Raw genomic sequence first — 22,577 nt, 5'->3', positions numbered from 1 at the left:
GACGGTCAGGCCAGCCACTCCTGCTGCTGTACTTTTGTTTTTTAATATTTATTTATGTATTTATTTATTTATTATTTTGTATGTGCCAGGTCTTAGTTGCGGCATTCGGGATCTTTAGTGGCGGCATGCATGCGGGATCTAGTTCCCCGACCAGGGATCGAACCCAGGGCCCCTGCAATGGGAGCGTGGAGTCTTACCCACTGGGCCACCAGGGAAGTCCCCTGCTGTACCTTTTTTTTTTCCCCCCAATAAATTTATTTATTTATTTATTTATCTGGCTGCGTTGGGTCTTCGTTTCTGTGAGCGGGCTTTCCCTAGTTGCGGTGAGCAGGGGCTACCTGTCGTTGTGGTGCTCGGGCTTCTCATTGCGGTGGCTTCTCTTGCTGGGGAGCATGGGCTCTAGGCGCTAAGGCTTCAGTGGTTGTGGCACATGGGCTCAGTAGTTGTGACTCACGGGCTTTAGAGCGTGGGCTCTGTAGTTGTGGCACACGGGCTTAGCTGCTCCATGTCATGTGGGATCTTCCCAGACCAGGGCTCGAACCTGTGTCCGCTGCATTGGCAGGCGGATTCTTAACCACTGCACCGCCAGGAATTCCCCTGCTGTATGTTTTGAAGGTGACTTTTCCTCCTATGCTGGGCTGCTTGTCCCTGAGAGGAGATGCTGTTTTCCCCTCCCAGAGATGGCGTTCTTTAGGCACAGGTCCCCTCTCCCAGCGACAGGCAACGCCACAGCGTATCTCCGTTGTGAGCACTCGGAGATTCACCCCAAATGAGAATGGCAGCGCAAGACACCAAGGGCCACTGGAGGACAAGGGAACAACAGCTTTTATTAAAAAAAAAAAAAAAAAATCAAGAACATTATTCATGTAAAACTGGGTGTTAAACTGACCAAACTAATTTTTCACTCTACACCAAATAAGCATATGAAAAGAAGGACCAGTGTGTAGCTCAGGAAAATGGGCTCTTTGTGGCTTTTGTGCTCTAAGGAAAGAAAGGACACAAAGGTTTTGGGAATCACAGCTCAGTGAATTTGATGTTATACAAGAGGAAGCATAAAGATGTTTCAGAGTAAATAGATTTCCCTTTCAGGACACCACTGCTTTGTTGAGTTTGAAGGATAGTATGACCTCTGCAAAATAATCACGCATGTGCTTGGAACTCAGGTGAATGGGGGCTTGAATACCAGTTTCGTCACTTACTAGCTGAGTCACCTCGGAGAAGTTACTTAGCACCTCAGTTTCATGGTCTGTAAAATGGGATTAATAATAATACTAACTTCACTTGTAGTATGCTAAGGATTAAATGACATAAAAATAAAACACCCAGTATACCAGTTGGCTGGCATATGTTAAGTGTTTAATAAATGATAACTTTTATTATATTAATTCAAACGTACCAGAGGGCTCTTGCTGTCTCGACCACAAATGAGGAGACCACCCCACTGCCACAGGGAAAATGACATCTTGCCCCCCACAGCTGTTCCATCTGAGAGGGGGGCAGGTAAAAAGTAACACAGAAGGTGAAATCCTGCTTCTTTCATGGTGCCTTCCCACACCCTTGCTCTCTGATCCGTTACCCTCCCTAAAGTCCTGGCAGTTGGTAAATTGCAGTGACTTTTTCAACTGCAGCTCACTCTAACTCCTCAGCGACACTTCCGGGGGCAGCAGTGACGCCTTTATACTTCTTCGTGTCTCCCCCATGTCCCAGCTCTGGAGCGGTGCACACCCTCTGGACTTACCATCTTGGCATGGAGGACGGACGCTGGGCAACACGGGAGGGGCTCTCTTTAACTCCCACCCCCAGAGCTCTCGCCAGTCTCCAGCAACCCTGGCAGGAGGCTTTATCGTCATCCCAGGGTTCCTCGTTCCCCTACAGCCCGGGGAGCCACCATCAGTCATCTCAGTGATGGAGAGAAAATGAAGGCAAGTGCTCTACAGATGGCCAAGGACCTCCAAAGGCAGGGCAGCTGTGTGCCTATCTATTTATCATCACTAAGTGAAGAACACAGTACAAGTAGTCACTGGGTGCTACTTCACAAGGCATTATCTGCTGGGCAAGGTTTCTTTGGGTTGATCTTTTTTAAATTTATTTTAATTTTTTAATTGAAATATAGTTGTACAATAGTATATAAGTTACAGGTGTACAATATAGCGATTCATAATTCTGAAAGGTTATACTCCATTTATAGTTATAAAATATTGGCTATGTTCCCTGTGTTGTGCAATATATCCTTGTAGTTTATTTTATACACAAGAGTTTGTATCTCTTAATCCCCTACCCCTACCCTATACTGCCCCTCCGAATCCCTCTTCCCACTGGTAACCACTAGTTTGTTCTCTGTATCTGTGAGTTGTTGCTTTTTTTGTTTTATTCACTATATGTATTATGTTATATTCACTTTTGCTGCTGACACTTTGATATTAGCTCAATGAGACCTGTGCATTAGACTTCTAACCTACAAAGTGTAAGATAATGAATTTAAAGCACCAAGTTTGTAGTAATTTTTTATAGCATCAATGGAAAACCTATACATATCCTCAGCCAATTCACAAGCCTCACCCCATGCAGATGCCCACTCCAGGGGTGACGATTGGGAATGCGATGAGAGATGGGCATGGTCCCTGAATGGGGTACAAACAAGGAACTGTGTACATTCTTTATCAACAATAAACTGTGGTTTTCATTGTCATACAGACATTTTTATGCAGCTATGTCCAAATAGCCACTTCAAAATAAAAGAGTCCCACCATCAAATTGGCTATACAAGAAAGCTGGTTAAAATCAGCTCCTTCAGAATATCTGGCTTAATAAACCAGCCTATTCAACATTCAATTTAACTGAAATATAAGGAGGAAGGGTCTTGATAGGCCACCTCATCCGTCACCATGCCTTCAAGTGGATCCAAACCAGACCAGTTTGGTGCCTGGGGCCCACCCCTGCCTGACACTACCACTTTAACTACCAAGACTTTTCTTTCAGTTTACAAGGTCCATTCAGCTGGGACCAGCTTCTGAGAAGTTACAAAAAATTCAGCTGCCATTATGGCCTCTAGAATCAGCTTCCTTTTTCATGTTCCCTTTTGGTCTCTTGGGGAAAGTACTGGGGGCAGAGTCTGCATAAGGGCAAGCCCCGTGGAGGTCTCTAGGGAAGCATGACTGCAAGTGGATGTAAAGAAAATTACCCCCTGTGAGCTAAGTAAAATAACCCATCCCAATGAGCACTGCAGTTCAAGGTGAGTGAGGGGATTGGAAAACATTCAAGGAAGTGTTAAATTGCAAAGTACCTGTAATTGTTTCCTAAATGGTCTCCCGTTAAACAGCTCCAGCCTTACACCAGCCATTCTCCATATAGTTGCTGGAGTGATCTGTCCTCACTATCCTGCTGAAGGGACAGACCAATTGAGGAGCTGCAAGGACCAGAGTAATAGCCCCTGAGGTTATGAAACTGGGCACGTCTTTCTGTCCCCTGGCCACGTGGATTCAGGGGTGATTGTAGACAGCTGGCCAAAGCTGGATCGTTTTCTTTCTCTCTCTTCTCCTCTCTTCTCTCTCTCTCCCTAGAATTTGCTAACTGGAGCAGAGACACACAAGCTGGAAGGTGCTTGGAGCCCAGTCAGCTTTTGCCACCTCCTAGAGAATGACCACGCAGACCACTGCAGCCTTAACCACAGGCTAAGACTTTTCCGACCCAACCTCCTCTGCTTCCCTCTTTCCTCTGCAGAGGTTGGAGCTGCATTGCAGGCCAATGGCTCTCCCAGCCTCCTCCACCAACCCCCCATCATTTTTCCTCACAGCTGTTTCCCCCAATACATCTCTTGCACGTCTCAGACGCCATGATCTCGGCATCTGCTTTTCCGAGGACGGAAACACATGCCTCTAGAATGCCCCACATTCTAGATTAGTCGGTTTGCATTTTTATGGGCCCATCAACCTTGTTTCTCTACCATCTCGTTTTTCCTGTTAATGGAGGAGAACTGTAGAGGCTTGTCTGCATTCAGATTTAATCTTTTTTTCTTTCTGGCAAGACTACTTCCTAGGTGGTGCTGTGTACCTCCTCTCGTATCCTAGAGAGGAGTCTTCATGGCAGAGGCCCACAGGGATCGCTGGTTCCGCACTGTGCCCAGGCCAACTTGTTCAGCTCTCCCTATGATACAGTGGTGGGTTCTTCCAGAATCCTTCTAATACCTGCAATTACTATTTGCTTCTATATTTTCTTCTAGATGTTTTAAACTTTTAATTTTTCTGTTTCTGTTTATGATCCATTTGAAGTTAATTTTTGTATATGGTGTGAGGTAAGGGTCAAAATCATTTCTTTTCCCCAAATGGATATTCTTCCAGAACCATTTGTTGAAAAGTCTATTCTTTCCTCATTGAATTATTTTGGCATATTTGTCAAAAAAATTCAACTCTCTATGTCTGGGGCTGTTTGGGGATTTCCCATTCCATAATTGTCCTTATGTCAATACCACACTACCTTGATTACTCTGGCTTTATAATAAGTCTTCAAATCAGGCTAAGTCCTTCAACTTTGTTCTTCTCAAAACTGTTTTGCCTATTTTAGGTCATTTGAATTTGCATATACATTTTAGAATCAACTTGTTGATTTCTACAAAAAAAACTGTTAAGATTTTATTTGGTTGGCATTGAATCTATAGATCAATTTGGAAAGAATTAATATCTTAACAATATTGAGTCTTCCAAAGCATGAACATCATGTATTCTCCATGTATTTAACTGTTTTTAAATTTCAGCAATGCTTTATAGTTTTTAGAATATACATAGTACAAATATTGTGTTATAATGTCATGGTTTTTGATAATCTTGTAAATGCCATTAAATTTTTTAATTTTCCATATTATTGCTAGTATATAGAAATACAATTGATTTTTTTATATTAACGTTCTGTTCTGTAACATTGCTAAATTTGCATATTATTTCTATGGATTCTTTAGGCATCCACATGTATATCAAATGTGTATAATCATGTCAACTGCAAATAAAGAGAGCTTTCTTTTTTTTTAATTTTATGACATTAATTTCTATCTCTTGCTTTATTAAGCTGTCTAGGTAGGACTGCCAACTCAATGCTGAGTAGAAGTGGTGAGAGAGGAGATCCTTGCTTATTCCTAATCTGAAAGGAAAAGGATTCAGTCTTTTGCCATTAAATATGACATTAGATGTAGAATTTTCAAAGATGCCCCTTATCAGGTTGAGGAAGTCCCTGCCTATTTCAAGCCTGCTGAGAATTTTTATCATGATTGGGTGTTGGATTTTGCCTAATACTTTTCTTGCATCTATTGAGACTATCAACTGGCTTTTCTCCTTAATTCTGCTAATGTGGTAAATTACATTAACTGAATTTCAAATGCTAAACAAATTTTGTGTATCAGTCAGTGTTCTCCAGAGGAACAGAACCAATAGGGAACATATATATATGTGAATGACTTATTTTAAGGACTTGGCTCACATGATTGTGGGGCCTGGCGAGTCCAAAATCTGAAGGGCAGACTCAGGCAGGACTTGAACTTCTTCTCTGTGAAACCTCAGTTTTTGCTCTTAAGGCCTTTCAAGTGATTGGATGAGGCCCACAAATATTATCAAGGGAACCTCCTATAAAGTCAACTGATTGTAGATGTTAATCACATCTATAAAATACCTCACAGCATACTTAGTGTTTGATTATATCACTGGGTGGTATCTATAGCCTAGTCAAATTGACTACCATACCTTGAATTCCTGGCATAAACCCCACTTGGTCATGATACATTATTATTTTAAAATACTACCAGATTTGTTTTCCCAATATTATGTTAGATATTTTTGCATCTGTGTTCATGATATGAATATTGATCTACAGGTTTTTGCTTTTTTTTTCTTTATTGTTTTGTAATGTCTTTGTCTGATTTTGATGCCAGGGTAATGTTGACCTCATAACATGAGATGGGTAGAATTCTTCCTTTTTCTATTTTAAAAAGTTTGTGTAAGATTGGTATTATTACGTATTTTAGTAGAACTCACCAGTGAAATCATATGAACCTAGAGTTTTTTGGGAGGAAGATTTCAAATGAAGATAAATTTCTTTGTAGGGAAATTCAGGGTTTGTATTTCTTTTGAATCATTTTTAATAGGTTGTAACTTTCAGTGAAGTGGTCCATTCCATCTAACTTATACTATTTGGAATAAAATTGTTTATAATAATCTTTTATTATCATTTAAACATCTGAAGTATCTGTAGTTATGTCCCTATTTCATTCCTGATATTAGTAATTTGTGTCTCTTTGTGTGTGTGCATGTAAATGATATATCTTTGTTTTTCATTAGCCTAGCTAGCAATTTATCAATTTTATTGATCTTTTCAAAGTTCTAACTTTTATTTATTTATTTTTTTTTTCACACACACACACACACTGTATTTACAAAGTTCTAACTTTTAAAAAATCATCTATTTTACTATTTTTGGCCCATTTTCTGTTTAATTGATTTACACTCTTTATTATTTCCTTCCTTCTGCTTAATTTGTTCTTCTAGTTTCTTATGGTGGAAGTTTAGATAATTGGTTTTTCAGACCAATTTTCTTCTTTTCTAATATAAGCATTTAAAGCTGTAAATTTCCCTCTAAACACTGCTTTAGTTGCCTATCACTAATTTTGATATGCTGCACTTTCAGTTCAAAATATTTTCTAATTTTTTTGTGATTACTTTTTTGACCAATGGGTTATTTTCAAATGTAATATTTAATATTTAAATACATTAGGATCTTCCATGTATCTTCCAGTTGTTAATCTCTGATTTAATTACTTTACAATCAGAGGTCATAGTCTGGAAGGCAGCTGTCCTCACCACTATACCACCAATGCTGGTATGAGAGACCATACTCTGGATGATTTCAATTCTTCTCATTTTACTGGGACTTATTGTATGGCCCAACACATATTGTATCTTGGTGAATTTTTCACGTACACTTGAAAAAATTGTGTATTCTGTGGTTGTTATATATGTGTCTCTGTGTGTATGTGTATATGTTTTAATTTTGCCTTTGGTTCTGAAGGATTTTGTTATTGTTGTATATTAACTTCTAGCTTGATAGTCCTATTTTTCTTTTTAGCAGTTTAAAAGATGTGGTTCCATTTACTTCAAGCTTGCATATTTTGGGATGATAATTCTGTAGTAATTCTTTCTCTTCCCCTGTCTGTACTTAATATGTCTCTTTTTCTCTGACTGTTTCATAGTTTTTCTCTTTATTACTGATTTTCAGCCATTTGCAGCATGGTTTGGGGTGTCTCTGTGTGTATGCTTGTCCTACTTGGGATTCATTATATTCTTGTATCTGTGCATCTATAGTTTTTATTGAATTGGGGGAAATTTGGCCATTATTTCTTCAAATATTTTTTCCATCCCTCCCTCTCTTTTTGCCCTTTGGGATTTTGATTACTGGATCAGTTAATATTTTCCCACATGACACTGAGGCTCTGTTCATTTTTTTCCCTAATCTTTTTGCTTCACTTTGGATAGATTCTAGTGCTACCTTCACATTCACTTATCTCTGCAGTGTGTCATTTAATTTTAATCTACTTTGATGAACTTTTAAGATATTGTTTTATCTCTGTAAGTTCCCTTTCTCTCTTCTTCACATTTTACTTTATATCCCTGAGCATATGGACCATATTTATAATAGCTGTTTTAAAATTCCTATCTGCCAATTCTATCTATTCTGTCATATCTAGGTTGGTCTATTTTCTCCTGTTTAAGTCACATTTCTCTGCTCATTTGTATGTCTAGTAATTTTTGATTGGGTGCTGAACATTGTGATTTTTATGTTTAATGCTGGATTTTGTAGTATTCCTGTAAAGCATGTTGGACATATTCTGGCAGGCAGCAAAGTTATTTGTGAATTGGTTTGATCTTTTCATGTCTTGTTTTAAAACTATTTTAGGGCAGACCTAGAGTACCCTTTGTTTTTAGACTAATTTAACCCCACTTCTAGTGCATGGCCCTTCTACAATCTCTGATGAGAGGCCACATATTCAACATGGTCTGCACCCTTACTGGAGAGAACTTGAATGATTCCTGGCCTTGTGTGAACTCTAAGAGTTGCTTATCTTACAGCTCCCTGATAACTGGAGGTTATTCTTCCTTGGAAGTTGTTCTTGCCCAGCACATTAAGAGTTCACCCAACACATGTACAGATTTGTTTTGGGCCAAAGACTTAAGGAGTTCCTATGCAGAGTTCCTTTCTGGAACTCTGCCCTTTTAATTCTAGTCCACTTTGCCTCCCCAACTCCAAATTCATTCTCTTCACCTCAGGAAGACTGCCAGTCTCTGTTTGGATTGTCCCCTTCCTGTGCTGCCCTCTAGAAATTGTCTCCAACATACTCAAGGGGAATCCTAGGCACTTATCTGGAGCTCTTTCTCTACACAATTCCCCCCTGCAAATTCCAACTATCTTTTTCATCCCCGAACTCATTCTCCTCAGCTCAGTGAGACTCCTTGCAACACAGTCTAAAAAATGCCTCAAGTCAGAAAACCAAGATTATAAGACTTTTACTTCACTTGTTTCCCTTCTCTTGAGATCAGTCTTGCATTGACTGTTGTCCAAAGGCTATACAAGTTGCTGTTACATATATTTTCTCCAGTTTTCTAGTTGTTTATAACAAGAGGGTTGAGTCTAGTCCTGATTACTCTATCATTGCCAGAAGCAGAAATCTTGTTTACTTTTAACAATTTCCAGCTATGAAATTGTGTGGTCATATGCATAGCCCACCTCCTCTACTAGAATGTAAGCTGCGTGAGGGTAGCAACTCTGTCTGTATTATACACTATGAAATTCCCAGTGCCTAGCGCCAGGCTGCAACCCAGTAAGAACTATGAAGAAAAATATATATTATTGCAATCCTGGAGCTAGATGTTGACATGAATCCGTGGAGGGAGGCAAGATGAGGGGATGGAGGGAGAGCAATGGGGCACATGGCACAGAGAGAACGCCCAGGGCCCATGTGGTTGCCAGACTTGCATTTGGACCTCATTTCCAGTCTGGGCTGTCCCTGTGACACATGCTTTCCATGCTTGGACTTGGACACTTTCACAATAAAAGATTGGCAGTAAATGCTTCAAGATGCCAGTATTGTGTTAAAGCAGTAGACTATGTTTTCTACACTTTCTGTAGTGTAGTTAGAACATTTAGAATAATTTTTAAAGATCCTTGCACATACTACTGTGTATAATTTTACTGCAGATTCTTAGCTGGGGTAAACTTCAGGTTGCTGTGGTAAAGGCACTGGCCAACTGATGAAATCATCTTCTCCTCTGCAAAGGGCCCTGCCCAGTCTCACACAGCCTGTGTCATCTCTGTTTCCTAAGGCCCAGGGCATCAGGTGTCACTAATTCCCACCCCCACTCTCCTCCCAATCTGCTTAGTTGCCCCACCAGCTATCAGAGAAGTGCCTGGATTGATTCAGGGTTTAGAGATGTTGGCTGATGTGCAACTGCAGAGTCACACAAATTAAAAGCAAGCAGAGCCAAGCCACAAAAGATCTAACCAGTGCTGGCCAAGGGCCACCTCTGACCTAACACACCAATTAAACAAAAGAGTGTCTCACATCCTGCCTGATGTGAGAGATCAGTAACAGACCTAGATGACAAAAGATGGCAAACTTGTTTGTCAAAAGGCGTCTACAGAAACATGACCACCACCGGTCCACTCCAGAGCTCTCTGTTATATTTCTTCCCTGCTACCCTTATTTCCACCTCTGTTCCTCCCACAGGCAATCATTCCACTGTTAAATGTCTTATTTTGTGTGCATGTTTCTAATTTATGCAAGAAGGATTATTCTGTATCCCATTGTTCTTGCTTTTTCTCAGTAGTTTAGTTGTTCAGATCCACCCACGTTGCCATGTGCACATCCAATTTGCTGCTTTTTGTAATGATCCATGGTGTGGGTCCATCACATTACATCAAACCATCTTCCCAATGACAGCAGCTACCTAGCCTCCAACTCCCACAAACAGTGCTGCAGTGAACAGCCCTGTACATAGTCCCTTAAGTACCTGTGTGGGAATTTCCATAAGACATGTCCTGGAGGGGAACTGCAGGGTCCCAGGACATACGAACACTTAGTTTAGCAAAATAGCACCAGATTACTCCTGACACATGGCTGTACAGCTCCTCTATCCCAGGGTTTCTCAACCTTAGCACTACTGACATTTTGGACGAGATTATCCTTTGTTCTGGGGCTGTCCTGTGCACTGTAGTATGTTTGGGAGGATCTCTGGCCTCCACCCCCTAGAGACGAAACGGCATACTCTCCCTCAGTTGCGGTGACAAAAAAAAAAAATGTCTCCCAACACTACCAAAGGTCCCCAAGAGGGGCAAAATCACCCCCAGTTGAAAACCAGTGCTCTATCCCCTTTCTGCAACACTTGGCATTATCCAGCTAATTTTTTCTCTGATTACCAATTATTTTAAGCACCTCCTCATATGCTTGACAGTTTTTAAGGATTTTCTGTAATGTTAATTCTGTTAAGGTTGCTGGTCTCTTTTTGTTGATTTGCAGGAGTGCCCTCTGTATTCTTGGCATTTGTCCTTTATTGGAGTTGACATAGCAAGTATCTTCTCCCATCCTTTCCACTAATTAACTCTGTCCACAGTGCACTTCACTGACAGAAATCCTAAATTTTCATCTATGAGAGTCATCAGTATTTTGCTGTATGGTTTGTCCTTTGGAACTTTTATTAAAGAAGTCCTTCCTGGCCCTAGGTCACAAGATATTTCCCTCTATTAGCTTTACACATTTACCTCTTATAATTTGGTCTTGAATCCATATGGAGCCCAACCTTCTATGTGGAATTGTGTAGAAAACCACTTTTGTATCTCCTACAGTGAATCCGCCTTTCCCCTGCCAATTTGTGATGCCACTTTGATTGTAAACTAAGTCTCCTTATATGTGTGGGTTTGTCCCCAAGCTCTGCATTGATCTAATAATCTAGTCCTGCACCAATACCCGTAAACGTGTTTTCATAACTGACAGGCAAGGCCCCCCTCATTCTTCAGTGAACTATTATTTTCCCACCTAAAATTTAGTGCAAATTTATCAAATTTATCAAAATATCCAACCGCCATTTTTGTTGAGGTTGCACTAACTTTATGAAATGATTTGAGGAAAATGAACATTTTTATAATATTAAGTTATCCCACCTAGGATTATTCAGCTTTTCTTCTACATCTTCTATTTCCTTTCTTTTATAGTTTTCATTAAAGACGTCTTTGTATACTTGTTGAAGTTGATTCCTGGGTACTTTATACTTTTGACTGCCATTATGGGTTGATTTCTTTTTATTTATGCTTCTAGCTGGTATTGCTGCTCTTGATTTTTGTTATGTTAATCTTGCATTCAGAATTGCTCACTTGCTTTCTGCCTGAGCTTGGGTGGGGTTCAGAATCACTGATTCCCTCCTGGGGTGCCCCTCTCTTTGGGATCAAGGCACCCAGAAGGCTGATAAGTTCATTAGAAGATTGCATAGAAGCAGAGGATCAGACCAAAGAAATTTCTAGAAGAGCCCCACGAATACCCCCAACCCAAGACCGAGAGCATTCTCGTCCCCCAGATTCAACATCTTCCCTCCGGGTTGCAAAGTGTTGAATACACCCAGATATATCTTGTGTCTATGCTGATAGATCCCTCTTGCATAGAAACACTTTTTTTCCTTTGGTAGCTATGTTGGTACCACATATTGAGCTACCATAAAAGTTGCCAAACCTATGGGCTTGGGAGCTACTTTGTCAAGTAACTCCCAAGGAGTCACTTTCCTCTCATAACATGTGCACACAGTGACCCAGTGCTTGCTGGCCCACAAACTTCATCAAATCACCCTAGCCCAAAGAGGCAGCAAGTACAATCACTTGCTCACCCAGAAATCTGTGCTCCCCAAGGCAGCAAGGCCCCACCATGCACGATAACTCAGGAGAAGTCTGACAGCCTGAATCCCCATTTTCTTGAGGGGATATTAGTTTTAAAAATTGACATCTAAAAATTCTCATCAATCTACAGCTGGTACCTTACCACCGGCACCTTAATGAACAGAATAGATTGACGGGCCATACTTAAATTTGCATGTCTTCCAAGAAAAATCAGGTTCAACCACATTGGAGGTGAAAGCATTCGGGGAGATTGCACCTGTTCTTCTGAGTCAGTCACCTGATGCAATCAGCTGGCCCTGGAAAGACATGCCATGCTTTCCATGTCACCGGAAGGCTGTATGAGAGCTCTCCGGGGTAAAGTCCACCTCTTCTGCTAGGGGCCTGTACACCTCGGCTACTGCTTCCCACCAACGTGCAGGGGGCCCAAGGCAGGACTGTGCAAAGTGGGCTTGCTGAAGGGGTTTCAAGCTGGCTTTCACTAGTACGAGTCCTTTTATCCTCCTCTGTGTTCAAGAGCAATCATCCTAGCAGGCTTCCTGACCCCAGCAGAGGTCCCAAATAGACACGTCGAGCAAATTTTAAATGGCTTTATTAAAGGCTGTTAATATAAAATACAACCAAGTTATGAGTAGTCAGTAAGAAGTTTTCATTTTTGAAAACATATATCAAAGAAAGGGAGGCTGCTGTGACACCCACGGGGCGGGTGCGGCTGGGTGCCACACCCTGCTGTTCCCAGAGCAGGTGGCACTCCCAAACCCAAAGGGCAGGGGCGGCGGGGGGCAGGGGAGGGGTCCCAGGTGAAAGAACTGAGACTGGTCTCTAGCCTCCTGGTGGAGATTTTCCAATGACGGTCACCCAAAGCAAGACACTGAATCCTTGTGCTGAACCCCAGGGGCAGACAACAGGGTGGCCAGAGGGAGGGGATGCAAAACCACATTAGGCTTCAACTGAAAAGTGTGCGTTTTTAAAATCATAACTATAAACTTCTGGTTTTAGAAACGCCCTCTTGATACATGGCAAAAAAGGGGGCAAAACGTATAAGAGTTTAATTTTTCCTTTACTTGGACACACTAAACATAGATTCCCAGGAGGACAGTGAAAGGAGTCATCTTTGCATAGGCTGCCTGGGGTTAAGAGGAGAATCTGCAGGGTCAGGCAGGATGGAGACCCACGAGCACGTGTCCTCCAGGCCTCCACCTCTCCCTCTCACGCTTCTGTACTTCCGAAAGCAAAGCAAAGCAACACAACTTTAGAACTCCCTCTAGGATTTCCCAAGTTGTGGTTTTACATTTAATCTCAGGAGGCTGTACCTCTATGAAACTTTAAACACTGTTACGGATAACTGAATACCATTGGGTACTGGACCCCAGATGGTGTTAAAGAAGGTAGAAGCTCTCAATAGTCCCCGTGCCCCTCAGCTCCCAGGAGAACCTGAAGGGAATACTGGGTCTTATGAGAAAGTGGAAAAGAAATCAGAGTCATCTCCCAAAAGAACAGACACATCACCTTGGGCTAACTGTCCCAGGATGCAGATCTTTCTTCCCTGCTACACCAACACCAAGGAATGCAAACTCCCTTCTAGACATCTTTTTTTCTTACGGGGACCCTGCTGGCAAGCATGGGTTCTAAGGTCACTGCCCTCAAAGCTGGAAGTGAGGGCAGGTGTCGAGCCCGGCTCCGAGGCTCAGCGGCTGACCTGCAGGGCTGGCACCCGGCCATGCCTTTCCGACTGGGATTTCGTTTTCCCCTCATCGCCGTGCTAGGAATCTTTTTTCCTCTTGACTGTTTCAACTATACTTAAACAGTACAGAAGGAACATGTATTCACCACAATACTGTCAGTCACCAAAGGAGGAAGGTCAAATGCAAGACCCCAAGGGGCCAAATGAGGTTTAGGGACAGAATGCAATTGGCAGAAACCAAACCAAAAGTTGGCTAGGCCACAGCTTTGGCAGAAACTTTCCTGGAAAAAACAGGTCGCCATGTGCTTTACCTTGGAGCCAGATAAAATATTCTAAAAATCATTCCAGAAGGTCCTATGAAACAGAAAGGCATCTTAAAAAGACACACTTTGATACTGAAACTAGGTGCTCGCTGGCAGGACTCACAGGGATTAAGGCGTCAGGTGAGGAGAACACAGTGAGAGGCAACGTGGAGACCACGCTCGGGCACGTACTGCAGGCTCGCGCCACCCGGGGCCACTGGGTAGTGGCTCCCCGCCCGCCCTACCCCACCCCGTCCTCCTGGGCAGCCTCGGAGCTGCCCTAACGCCCTTCCCCAGCAGCAGGGACCACAGGTCAAGCGGGCAGCCAAGTCCACCTCCAGGAGATGCTGTTGCCATGACCACGAAGGTCTCCAGGGGGCGCCGCTCGGGCCATGCAGAAACTCGACTCCGCTTCTGCTGGCGGTCAGGGTCGAGGGAGGGTCCACCGTGACGCAGCTTGACCAGTCCTTGGGATGAAGGACAACCAGTGCCCCTGCCAGCTTCACGCTGGAAGGTCCTAACACAACTAATCAGAAGAGGCTGGTCTGCCAGCAACGCCCGCAGGTGCCCAGGACAGGAAACACCCGACAGGTCACACAGTAGCAAAGAACTTCCAAAGGGAAACTGGTACAAACCCAAGAAAAGTGGTAGCCCTACAACTGCTACATCTAGGTACAAAATAATGTAAAGTTAATACAAAACTTTTAAACATGCAACTCGTTAATAAACAATGATGAATAGTTTGAATAAGTACCACGGCAGCTTAAAGACGACCTCCACCATGTGCCGACAATCTGTTTCCTGGACATGACGTGAGAATGAAGGGTGGCACATGACGCAGAAGTGTGGCTTCAGCAAGGGAAGCCTGGACAGCTGGGGCGTGGGGTTCTCCCGCCACGTGGGGCAGGTCTCCCCATGGGCACAGCCAGCACCCGGCACCATTATTGCTGAGGATAGCCACCCACTGAAAGGAGCCCCGGGCATTTGTAAAAGGGAGGGGATACAGGAGAGGAGAGGGAAATCACTTCATGATTTTTGTGACAGGGTTGAGAAAAATCTTTCTCTGAGGAGGGGGAAAATTGGGTGGAGCTAGAACAGAACTTTTATTGACAAGGTTTACTGAATTCCTAAGAGTTTTTAAAAATTCCAAATGTAAAACTTCTGTTAATCAAATCGTTAAAAATAGCACAGGTCTTAGCAAAAAGGGGAAAATCTGGAAAGCTGGACAAGGCAATATTTACCAGTTTCCAAACGGTTAAGAAAAGAGTGTACAGAAACTAGCAAAAGACACAGGGGAACGCTGCCCTTCTTCTTCTCCTTCGCCACACCACTTTGGAAAACATTTGGGGATTATTGGTTTGTTCTGTCTAACACATTTTACCAATTGTCCAGAAAATCAAATCCTGTCTTCAAGATGACATTACTTGAGCTGACCTGTAGAAGGGACAAAAACACCAAAATAAGGCATGAGGCTAAGTTAGCATAATCTAAAAACAGCATCTCATTTAAAATGACCCAAATGAAATAGTCTGCTTCCGTCTCAGAGGCTCCCTGACCTCAATTTGCTTCAGTGCTGGGAACCAGGAAATTAAATAAAGCTCAATGCAAGCCACACTCGGCCAGGATCTAACACGTACCCCTCTCCGTCCCCAGGCATGTCTGAGGGCAGCCTGTGGAACCTACCCACAGAGAAAAGGAGAAGAACGTAGCTTTTCTACTTTCGAATGATAGGCGTGTTTAAATTTAGTCACTGTGGAGTGAGAGAACAAGTTACAAGTTTCATATGCGCCTAATATGAAACACACACACACACTGACAGACGAAACAAAGTACAATAAATTACCAAGTTGAGGGAGAGAAAAATATGGAGAAAGGATGTAAAGTTTATTCTTTTCAGATGATGCGGAAGGTTCTGGAGTGATCTTCCCTAACCCAGGGCCATTCTTCAGGTCACAGACTGCCCACTTACAAGACATGGGGTTGGTTTAAAGGGCCGTCTGCGAGCACAGGCCGCTGATTCAGACACATTTGCACAGGATTCTGCCAGCCGCCTGAGTCAAGAGGCCCGTCTCCCGGGTCTAACACGAGTGCGTGTTTCCCCGGTGGCCGCAGTCTTCCCGAGCGAGGGAGCCTTGACCCTGTGCTCTCCACACACCGGCAAACAGAAGGTGCTGACGCGGAGGCCACAGAGTTGAGCGGCTCCCTCTGAAGCACGTCCCAGGCCCAGTTTTGCCGCCTCTCAGATTGAGCCGGAGCTCGAAAAGCCAAAGGTGCTCAGGCACACGTTCCTTTTTCTGGTTTCCTACCAGCGTCTTACGTGCAGCAGCACTTCATGCTGTGCTGTGCCTCAGAAATCTGTTCTTTCAAAGGGTTTCAGGTGCTCTGCCCTACTCACTGCCCCCAACCCCACACAAGCGCTTTCCTGCGTCTCTTTACAATGAAGACCCTCACGTAGCTTATACAGATGCTTCCTTCGGAGGAAGACCCCACTGCAGAGTGTCGGAGAGAGAGCACCAGGCAGGAAGATTAGGGAGGAGATGGCGCCAGGCACCAGAGCGGCAAGGGAGGGGCCCAAAGTGCTGGCCTAAGATGGCGAGAGACCCTGAAAGGAGGGACAGGCTGGAAAGTTGATGTGGAGACGATGGAAGGCAGAGGGCCTCCCATCCCAGGGCTCCCTTTCTTCGGGAGGACAACTGACTAGGTCATCTGCCTAGAGAGGCGTGGACATGCCTGGAACCCCAATCCAGGAAACACCCAGAGGACGACCACAGTTCAACAACAAAACCCACAGCCAGGGGCTGCCCTGGTGGTGCAGCGGTTAAGAATCCGCCTGCCAGTGCAGGGGACACGGGTTTGATCCCTGGTCCGGGAGGATCCCACATGCCACGGAGCAGCTAAGCCCGTGCGCCACAACTACTGAGCCTGCGCTCTAGAGCCCGTGAACCACAACTACTGAGCCTGCATGCTGCAACTACTGAAGCCCTCGCGCTCTGCAACGAGAAGCCACCGCAATGAGAAGCCCGCACACCACAATAAAGAGCAGTCCCTGCTCGCCGCAACTAGAGAAAGCCCGCGCGCAGCAACGAAGACACAATGCAGCCAAAAAAAACCAAAAACCCACAGCCGATTATAACTGGACAAGGGATTTGAATAGCTATTTCCCCAAAGAAGATATACAAATGGCCACTGAGCACACGAAAGGATATTCAACCTCACCAATCATTAGAGACATGCAAATCAAAACCACAGTGACAGATAGCATTCACACCCATTAGGATGGCTGTTATCAAAAAAGAAACAAGAAAAAAGGAAATGAGCGTTGGTGACGATGTGGAGAAGTTGGGACCCTGTGCACTGTTGCTGGGATGTAAGACAGTATAGCCTTTGCTGGAAAACAGCACGGCAGCTCCTCAAAAATCAAACATAGTACTACCACAGGATCCAGCAATTCTTCTTCTGGGCATATACCCAAAAGAATTGAAAGCAGGGACTCGAACAGATGTTTGTACACCCAAGTTCATAGCAGCATTAGTCACAATAGCCAAGAGGTAGAAACAACCCAAGTATCCATCGACAGATGAGTAAAATGTGGTGTACTTATACAATGGAATATTATTCAAAGGTCGTACACACGCTACAGCATGGATGAACACACAGTACAGCATGCATGGACCTTGAGGAGAGTACGCTCAGTGAAATAAGCCAGTCATTAAAGGACAAATACTGTACGAGGTCCCTAGAGAAGTCGAATCCATGGAGACAGAAGGTAGAATGGTGGGGACTTCCCTGGTGGCGCAGTGGTTAAGAATCCGCCTGCCAATGCAGGGGACACGGGTTCGAGCCCTGGTCCGGGAAGATCCCACAGGCCGCAGAGCAACTAAGCCTGTGCGCCACAACTACTGAGCCTGTGCTCTAGAGCCCGCGAGCCACAACTACTGAGCCCGCGAGCCACAACTACTGAGCCCGCGTGCCACAACTACTGAAGCCTGCGCACCTAGAGCTCGTGCTCTGCAACAAGAGAAGCCATCGCAATGAGAAGCCCGCGCACCGCAATGAAGAGTAGCCCCCGCTCGCTGCAACTAGAGAAAGCCTGTGCGCAGCAACGAAGACCCAACACAGCCAAAAATAAATAAAATAAACAAATTTATTTTTAAAAAAAAAAAAAAAAAAAAACACAGCCTCCCTCTGAAATACACCTACCTATTTATTTATTTATTTTGGTTTTGGGTGAGCCTTAACCAAACATTTTCTCTTCTCTTTGCTGAGCTTTCTCAAGCAACACAAACCAGCTGGTAAAGACAACAGTTGGTGCTCCACAAAACTGGGAAAACATGCAGAAGCCACCCACGCTGCCTATTCTCTGGTAGGGCCCTTTCTTCACGACACACTGCACCTCAGCCAGTGAACCTCTCACATCTTTCTTTTCCTTTCCCTCCGTTCCCAGAAAGAAGTCCTTTCTTTAGGACTCCTCCCTGGACACCTAACCCTGTTTTGCTTGGAAATGAGAAGCGGCCCATGATTCCTGAAGCAAGTCTCCCATGGTCCCCAAACAAGCACGGCTGCTCTCCTGGCAGAGGCTTGGGGTCCCAGCCACTTCCCCCACGTCCCTCAGGACACCTGCGGGTCCCTTCCTCACCGACACTGCAGCCCAGCCTCCCAGGCCCGTGCGTGGAGCCGGCATCCCAATCCCACCCACACTGCCGCCTTCCCCCTCGAGTCTTCTGCTCACTGCCCCCTGCGTCCCTTCCGTCCCTGCCCTCACACAACTGCGGAAGGGCAGTGGGCATCTGGGACACAACCACGCAACAGGCAAACAGGTCACGGCACCAGACGGCTTCACAGAACACGTCCCCTGCCTGTGCATTGGTCGCCGAGCTGAGTGACAGCCCAGCAGACCTGAACCCAGAAGTCCTCCGAGGGATGGCAGAGGAAGGAGAAAATGGGGGCATCTGTGGTCCGCCCACCCACGTGAGGTGGCCCTGGTCACTCGGGAGGAAGGAGCCCCTGGCCTGAAGCAAGGCACCCACCTGTACAGGCACGGGTTCCGAGAACAGGGCACCCTCCGTATCCTCCACGGCCTCGGGGGAGGGCGGCTTCCCCACGGGCTCGGAGGCGGCGGCGGCTTCGCTCAGCGGGCTGGTGCGGGCCTGGGCGGGCTGGGGTCTCTCTCGCTCCACGCTGACGCTGGGCAGGACCCACTGCTCCTGGCGGAGGCTGCTGGACTTTTCCACCTTGGCCTCCCTGGCCTTCGGGGCGGGCTCCGGCCGGTAACAGACAGGCAAGACCTTTTCCCCTTTCTCCATGGACTTGATCTGGCTGGGGGTCAGGGACTGGAACTCGGCCTCAGGGCCCTCCCCCCGGGACCGCTCCGCATTGATCTTCCAGAAGGACGCTTCCTCCTCCTTCCGGGTGGCAGGACCTAGAGCATCCAGGCTGGAGGACTTGCTGCCCTGGGACGGTCGGAGGGCCTGCGAGCCCTGAGGAGCTTTGGACGGTGGCCTGGGCTCGGTGGCAGTGATGCAGCTCGGTTCTTGGATGGATAAGGAGGAGACGCTGAACTCCATCTGACTCTAGCGGGATGCGGGGAGGGAGGGAAAAAAGAGAGCAACACATTCGGTCAACGGGACAGGTGTGCCAGCCCACACGTCCCCCCAGTAGCAACAGCGCTGCCTGTCGTCCACTTGCTGGCACTGTCTGTCCTCAGTGGTTGTTTTCAGGACCGCCATCACAGCCCTGAAACACGGCACAGGCTTTGAGAGCTGTCACATCCTGTCACACTGGAGGGTACGAACGGCTCAGACTCCTGAATCTGACTGACGACTAAGCTCTCTGCTTGGTGGGCAGATCACCCACCCGCCTCTTCAGGAGGGATGCCCGCCCCTTCCTGAGGAGGGTGACTGCCCCCCTGGCGGTGACAAGGAAGGGTGCACAGTCAGCATGACAGCACTGCAGTGAGGGTCAAAACCCAGAACCAAGTCCCCGCCTCACGGGCCTCTGCCTTCCTGAGCGATGGCAGCCAGCAAGGGTGAAAGAAAAACCAACAGCCAGACCCTGCTTCCCTGGACTAAACCGAGAAAGTCAAGGGCAGGCCTGTGTGCGGCTGCAAAGGTGTGACCTCCCTCCCACGCCTCCATCCCACACTCTGCCCGCACGCCCGCTGCACACTGCATGTTTGTGTGCCCCAAATTCACATGTTGAAGGCCTAACTCCCGAAGTTAGTATTTGGAGGCAGGGCCTTTAGGAGGTTTAGGTGAGGTCATGAGGGTGGAGCCCCCAGGACAGGGTTAGTGCCCTGAGAGATGCTCTCTTTCTCCACCATGTAAGGACACAGTGAGAAGGCGGCCATCTGCAAATCAGGAAGAGGGTCTCCCCAGGACCAGCCCTGCTGGCACCGTGATCTCGGACTCCCGGCCCCAGAACTGTGAGAAGCAGACGTCTGTTACTGGACGCCCCCAGTCTGTGGTATCTGTCACAGCTGCCCGAGCTGACAAGACAGTCTTCCTCTCCCGTGATCTCCTCGGCGCTACCCTGCTGCTCTCAGCTGGTCCTGGCCCCGTTAGGTGGGGAACCCCCGAGGGCAGGGCAGGGTCCACACCCCACATCCAGGTGCCCCCGAAACACTTTCCTTGATCTGATGCTGCTAACCACTGTGACCTCTAAAGGTGGTGGGGCTGAGCTGTCCTGACCGACAGACCACCGAGTGGACACCTGACGCCTCTTTGCGGGGGAACACCCTGGAGGGTGGCGTCCCCAAGCCCTGCAGAGCGAGCAATCTGCCGCCTCAGGCATTTCTCAGACCAAACTGGAACATTCCTCTCTTCCTCTCCACTTCTGCTCCCTCATACATTCCCTTCCTCTTCTTCTTTTTAAAATAAAAGTACTAAAACTACATACTAAAATCTGGGGAATTAGAAAAAAATCATTCATAACCTTTCCCTCTTCCCATAATCTCCATTAGCTTGTGTATTTTCGTGTACTCTTTCTCAGATACATATTCTACGACGTTGCAGTTCTGTTATGCATATAATTTTGGGTATTGCTTTTTCACGTAACCAGAAGCCTCATCAATGGTGGTATGGGGTCTTTGTAGTCATTAGTTTTAATGGGCACAAGATATTTCATTGAGTGGCTGTCCCACCATCTACTTTCCCATTTTCTTTTTATCAGTTTGCTCCTTTTAATTTCTGTTGTTATAATTAAGGCTGTCAGAACATCTTCATGCATACAGCTCTCCCCCATTTGGAGTTCATTTCTGCAGACAGATTTCCAGAAGTGAAGTACCAAACTACAACAGGTTTAAACCTTCCTTTTATTATGGTTTTGGGTGCATATCAAATTTGTTTGCCAGGGGCTGCCCCGATTTCTAATGCCGCCAGCTATATATCAGAGGAGCAATTGCAGCCACTGCTTCCGTGTTGTCACTGAGTATAATTTAAAACTGTGCTAACATGGTTCTCTATTACTTTAATACGTACGCCTTCACTTCTCTCTGGCTGAGACTTTTCCTAAAAGCCCAGATTCTGATGGACACAGGTCTCTCCTCAAGATGATGAGGCCACAAGAAACTCCAGCTCCAAACACAAGCACAGGCTGCCTTGAAGCTCATGGTTATAAGAAATAGAACCCAAGAAAAAACATCAAATCCCATTCAGAGCTTCAGAGCATAGCGCAGCAACAGGTGTGCAGAAGGCAAAGCGGAGAGAGACCTGCACAGAGGGTCTGTGCAGACCGGCACTCCCCAGCCTGAGACGCTTGTCTGCTTGCCCACTGGAGCGGATGGGGGTTGGGTGCTGAGGCTCAGGCTTCGGGGGTCAGACCCTGGGAAGAGGACTGGGCCTTCATCAGAAAACAAGAAAAATCTCAAGTAAACAACCTAACCTATCACCTAAAAGGATTAGAAAAAGAAGAACAAAAACCTAAAGTCAGGGCTTCCCTGGTGGCACAGTGGTTGAGAATCTGCCTGCCAATGCAGGGGACACGGGTTCGAGCCCTGGTCTGGGAAGGTCCCACATGCCACGGAGCAACTAGGCATGTGAGCCACAACTACTGAGCCTGCGCGTCTGGAGCCTGTGCTCTGCAACAAGAGAGGCCGCGACAGTGAGAGGCCCGCACACCGCGATGAAGAGTGGCCCCTGCTCGCCACAACTGGAGAAAGCCTTCGCGCAGAAACGAGGACCCAACACACCCAAAAATAAATAAGTAAATAAATACATTTATAAAAAAAAACAAAAAACAAAAAAAAACTAAAGTCAGCAGAAGGAAGGAAATAATAAATATCAGGGAGGAAATAAATAAAACAGAGATTAAAAAAACAATAGAAAAAATCAACAAAACCAAGAGCTGGTTCTTTGAAAGGGTAAACAAAATTGACAAACCTCTAGCCAGGCTCACCAAGAAGAAAAGAGAGAGAACCCAAATAAAATAAGAAATGAAAAAGGAGAAATCTCAACTGATACTGCAGAAATACAAAAAACCATAAGAGAATACTATGAACAATTATATGCCAACAAATTTGACAACCTAGAAGAAATGGACAACTCTCTAGAAACTTACAGACCACCAAAATTGAATCAAGAAGAAATAGATAATTTGAACAGACTGATCACTAGAAGTGAAGTAGAATTTGTAATAAAAAAAATTCCTACAAACAAAAGTCTAGGACCAGATGGCTTCACAGGTGA

The 22,577-nt window shown here is 45.5% G+C and overlaps 1 protein-coding gene across 2 annotated transcripts in view; it reads right to left on the bottom strand.

Moving 5' to 3' along the window:
• Positions 1-12,485: 12,485 nt before the first annotated feature.
• Positions 12,486-22,577, bottom strand: part of LOC309642072 (uncharacterized protein C1orf198 homolog) — a 35,484-nt gene continuing 25,392 nt past the window's right edge. For both annotated transcript variants that reach the window (XM_082423024.1, XM_082423025.1), the window contains 2 exons: positions 18,924-19,466; positions 12,486-15,330 (listed from right to left, as the gene is read on the bottom strand). In XM_082423024.1, coding sequence (XP_082279150.1) covers positions 15,274-15,330; positions 18,924-19,466 — 600 coding nt within the window. In that variant the 3' untranslated portion in view covers positions 12,486-15,273. The remainder of the gene's footprint in view (positions 15,331-18,923; positions 19,467-22,577) is intronic.

This window comes from Balaenoptera physalus, assembly GCF_965194825.1.
Source record: "Balaenoptera physalus genome assembly, chromosome: 14".
NCBI lineage: Eukaryota > Metazoa > Chordata > Mammalia > Artiodactyla > Balaenopteridae > Balaenoptera > Balaenoptera physalus.
This window is presented reverse-complemented; position numbering and strand designations above follow the sequence as displayed.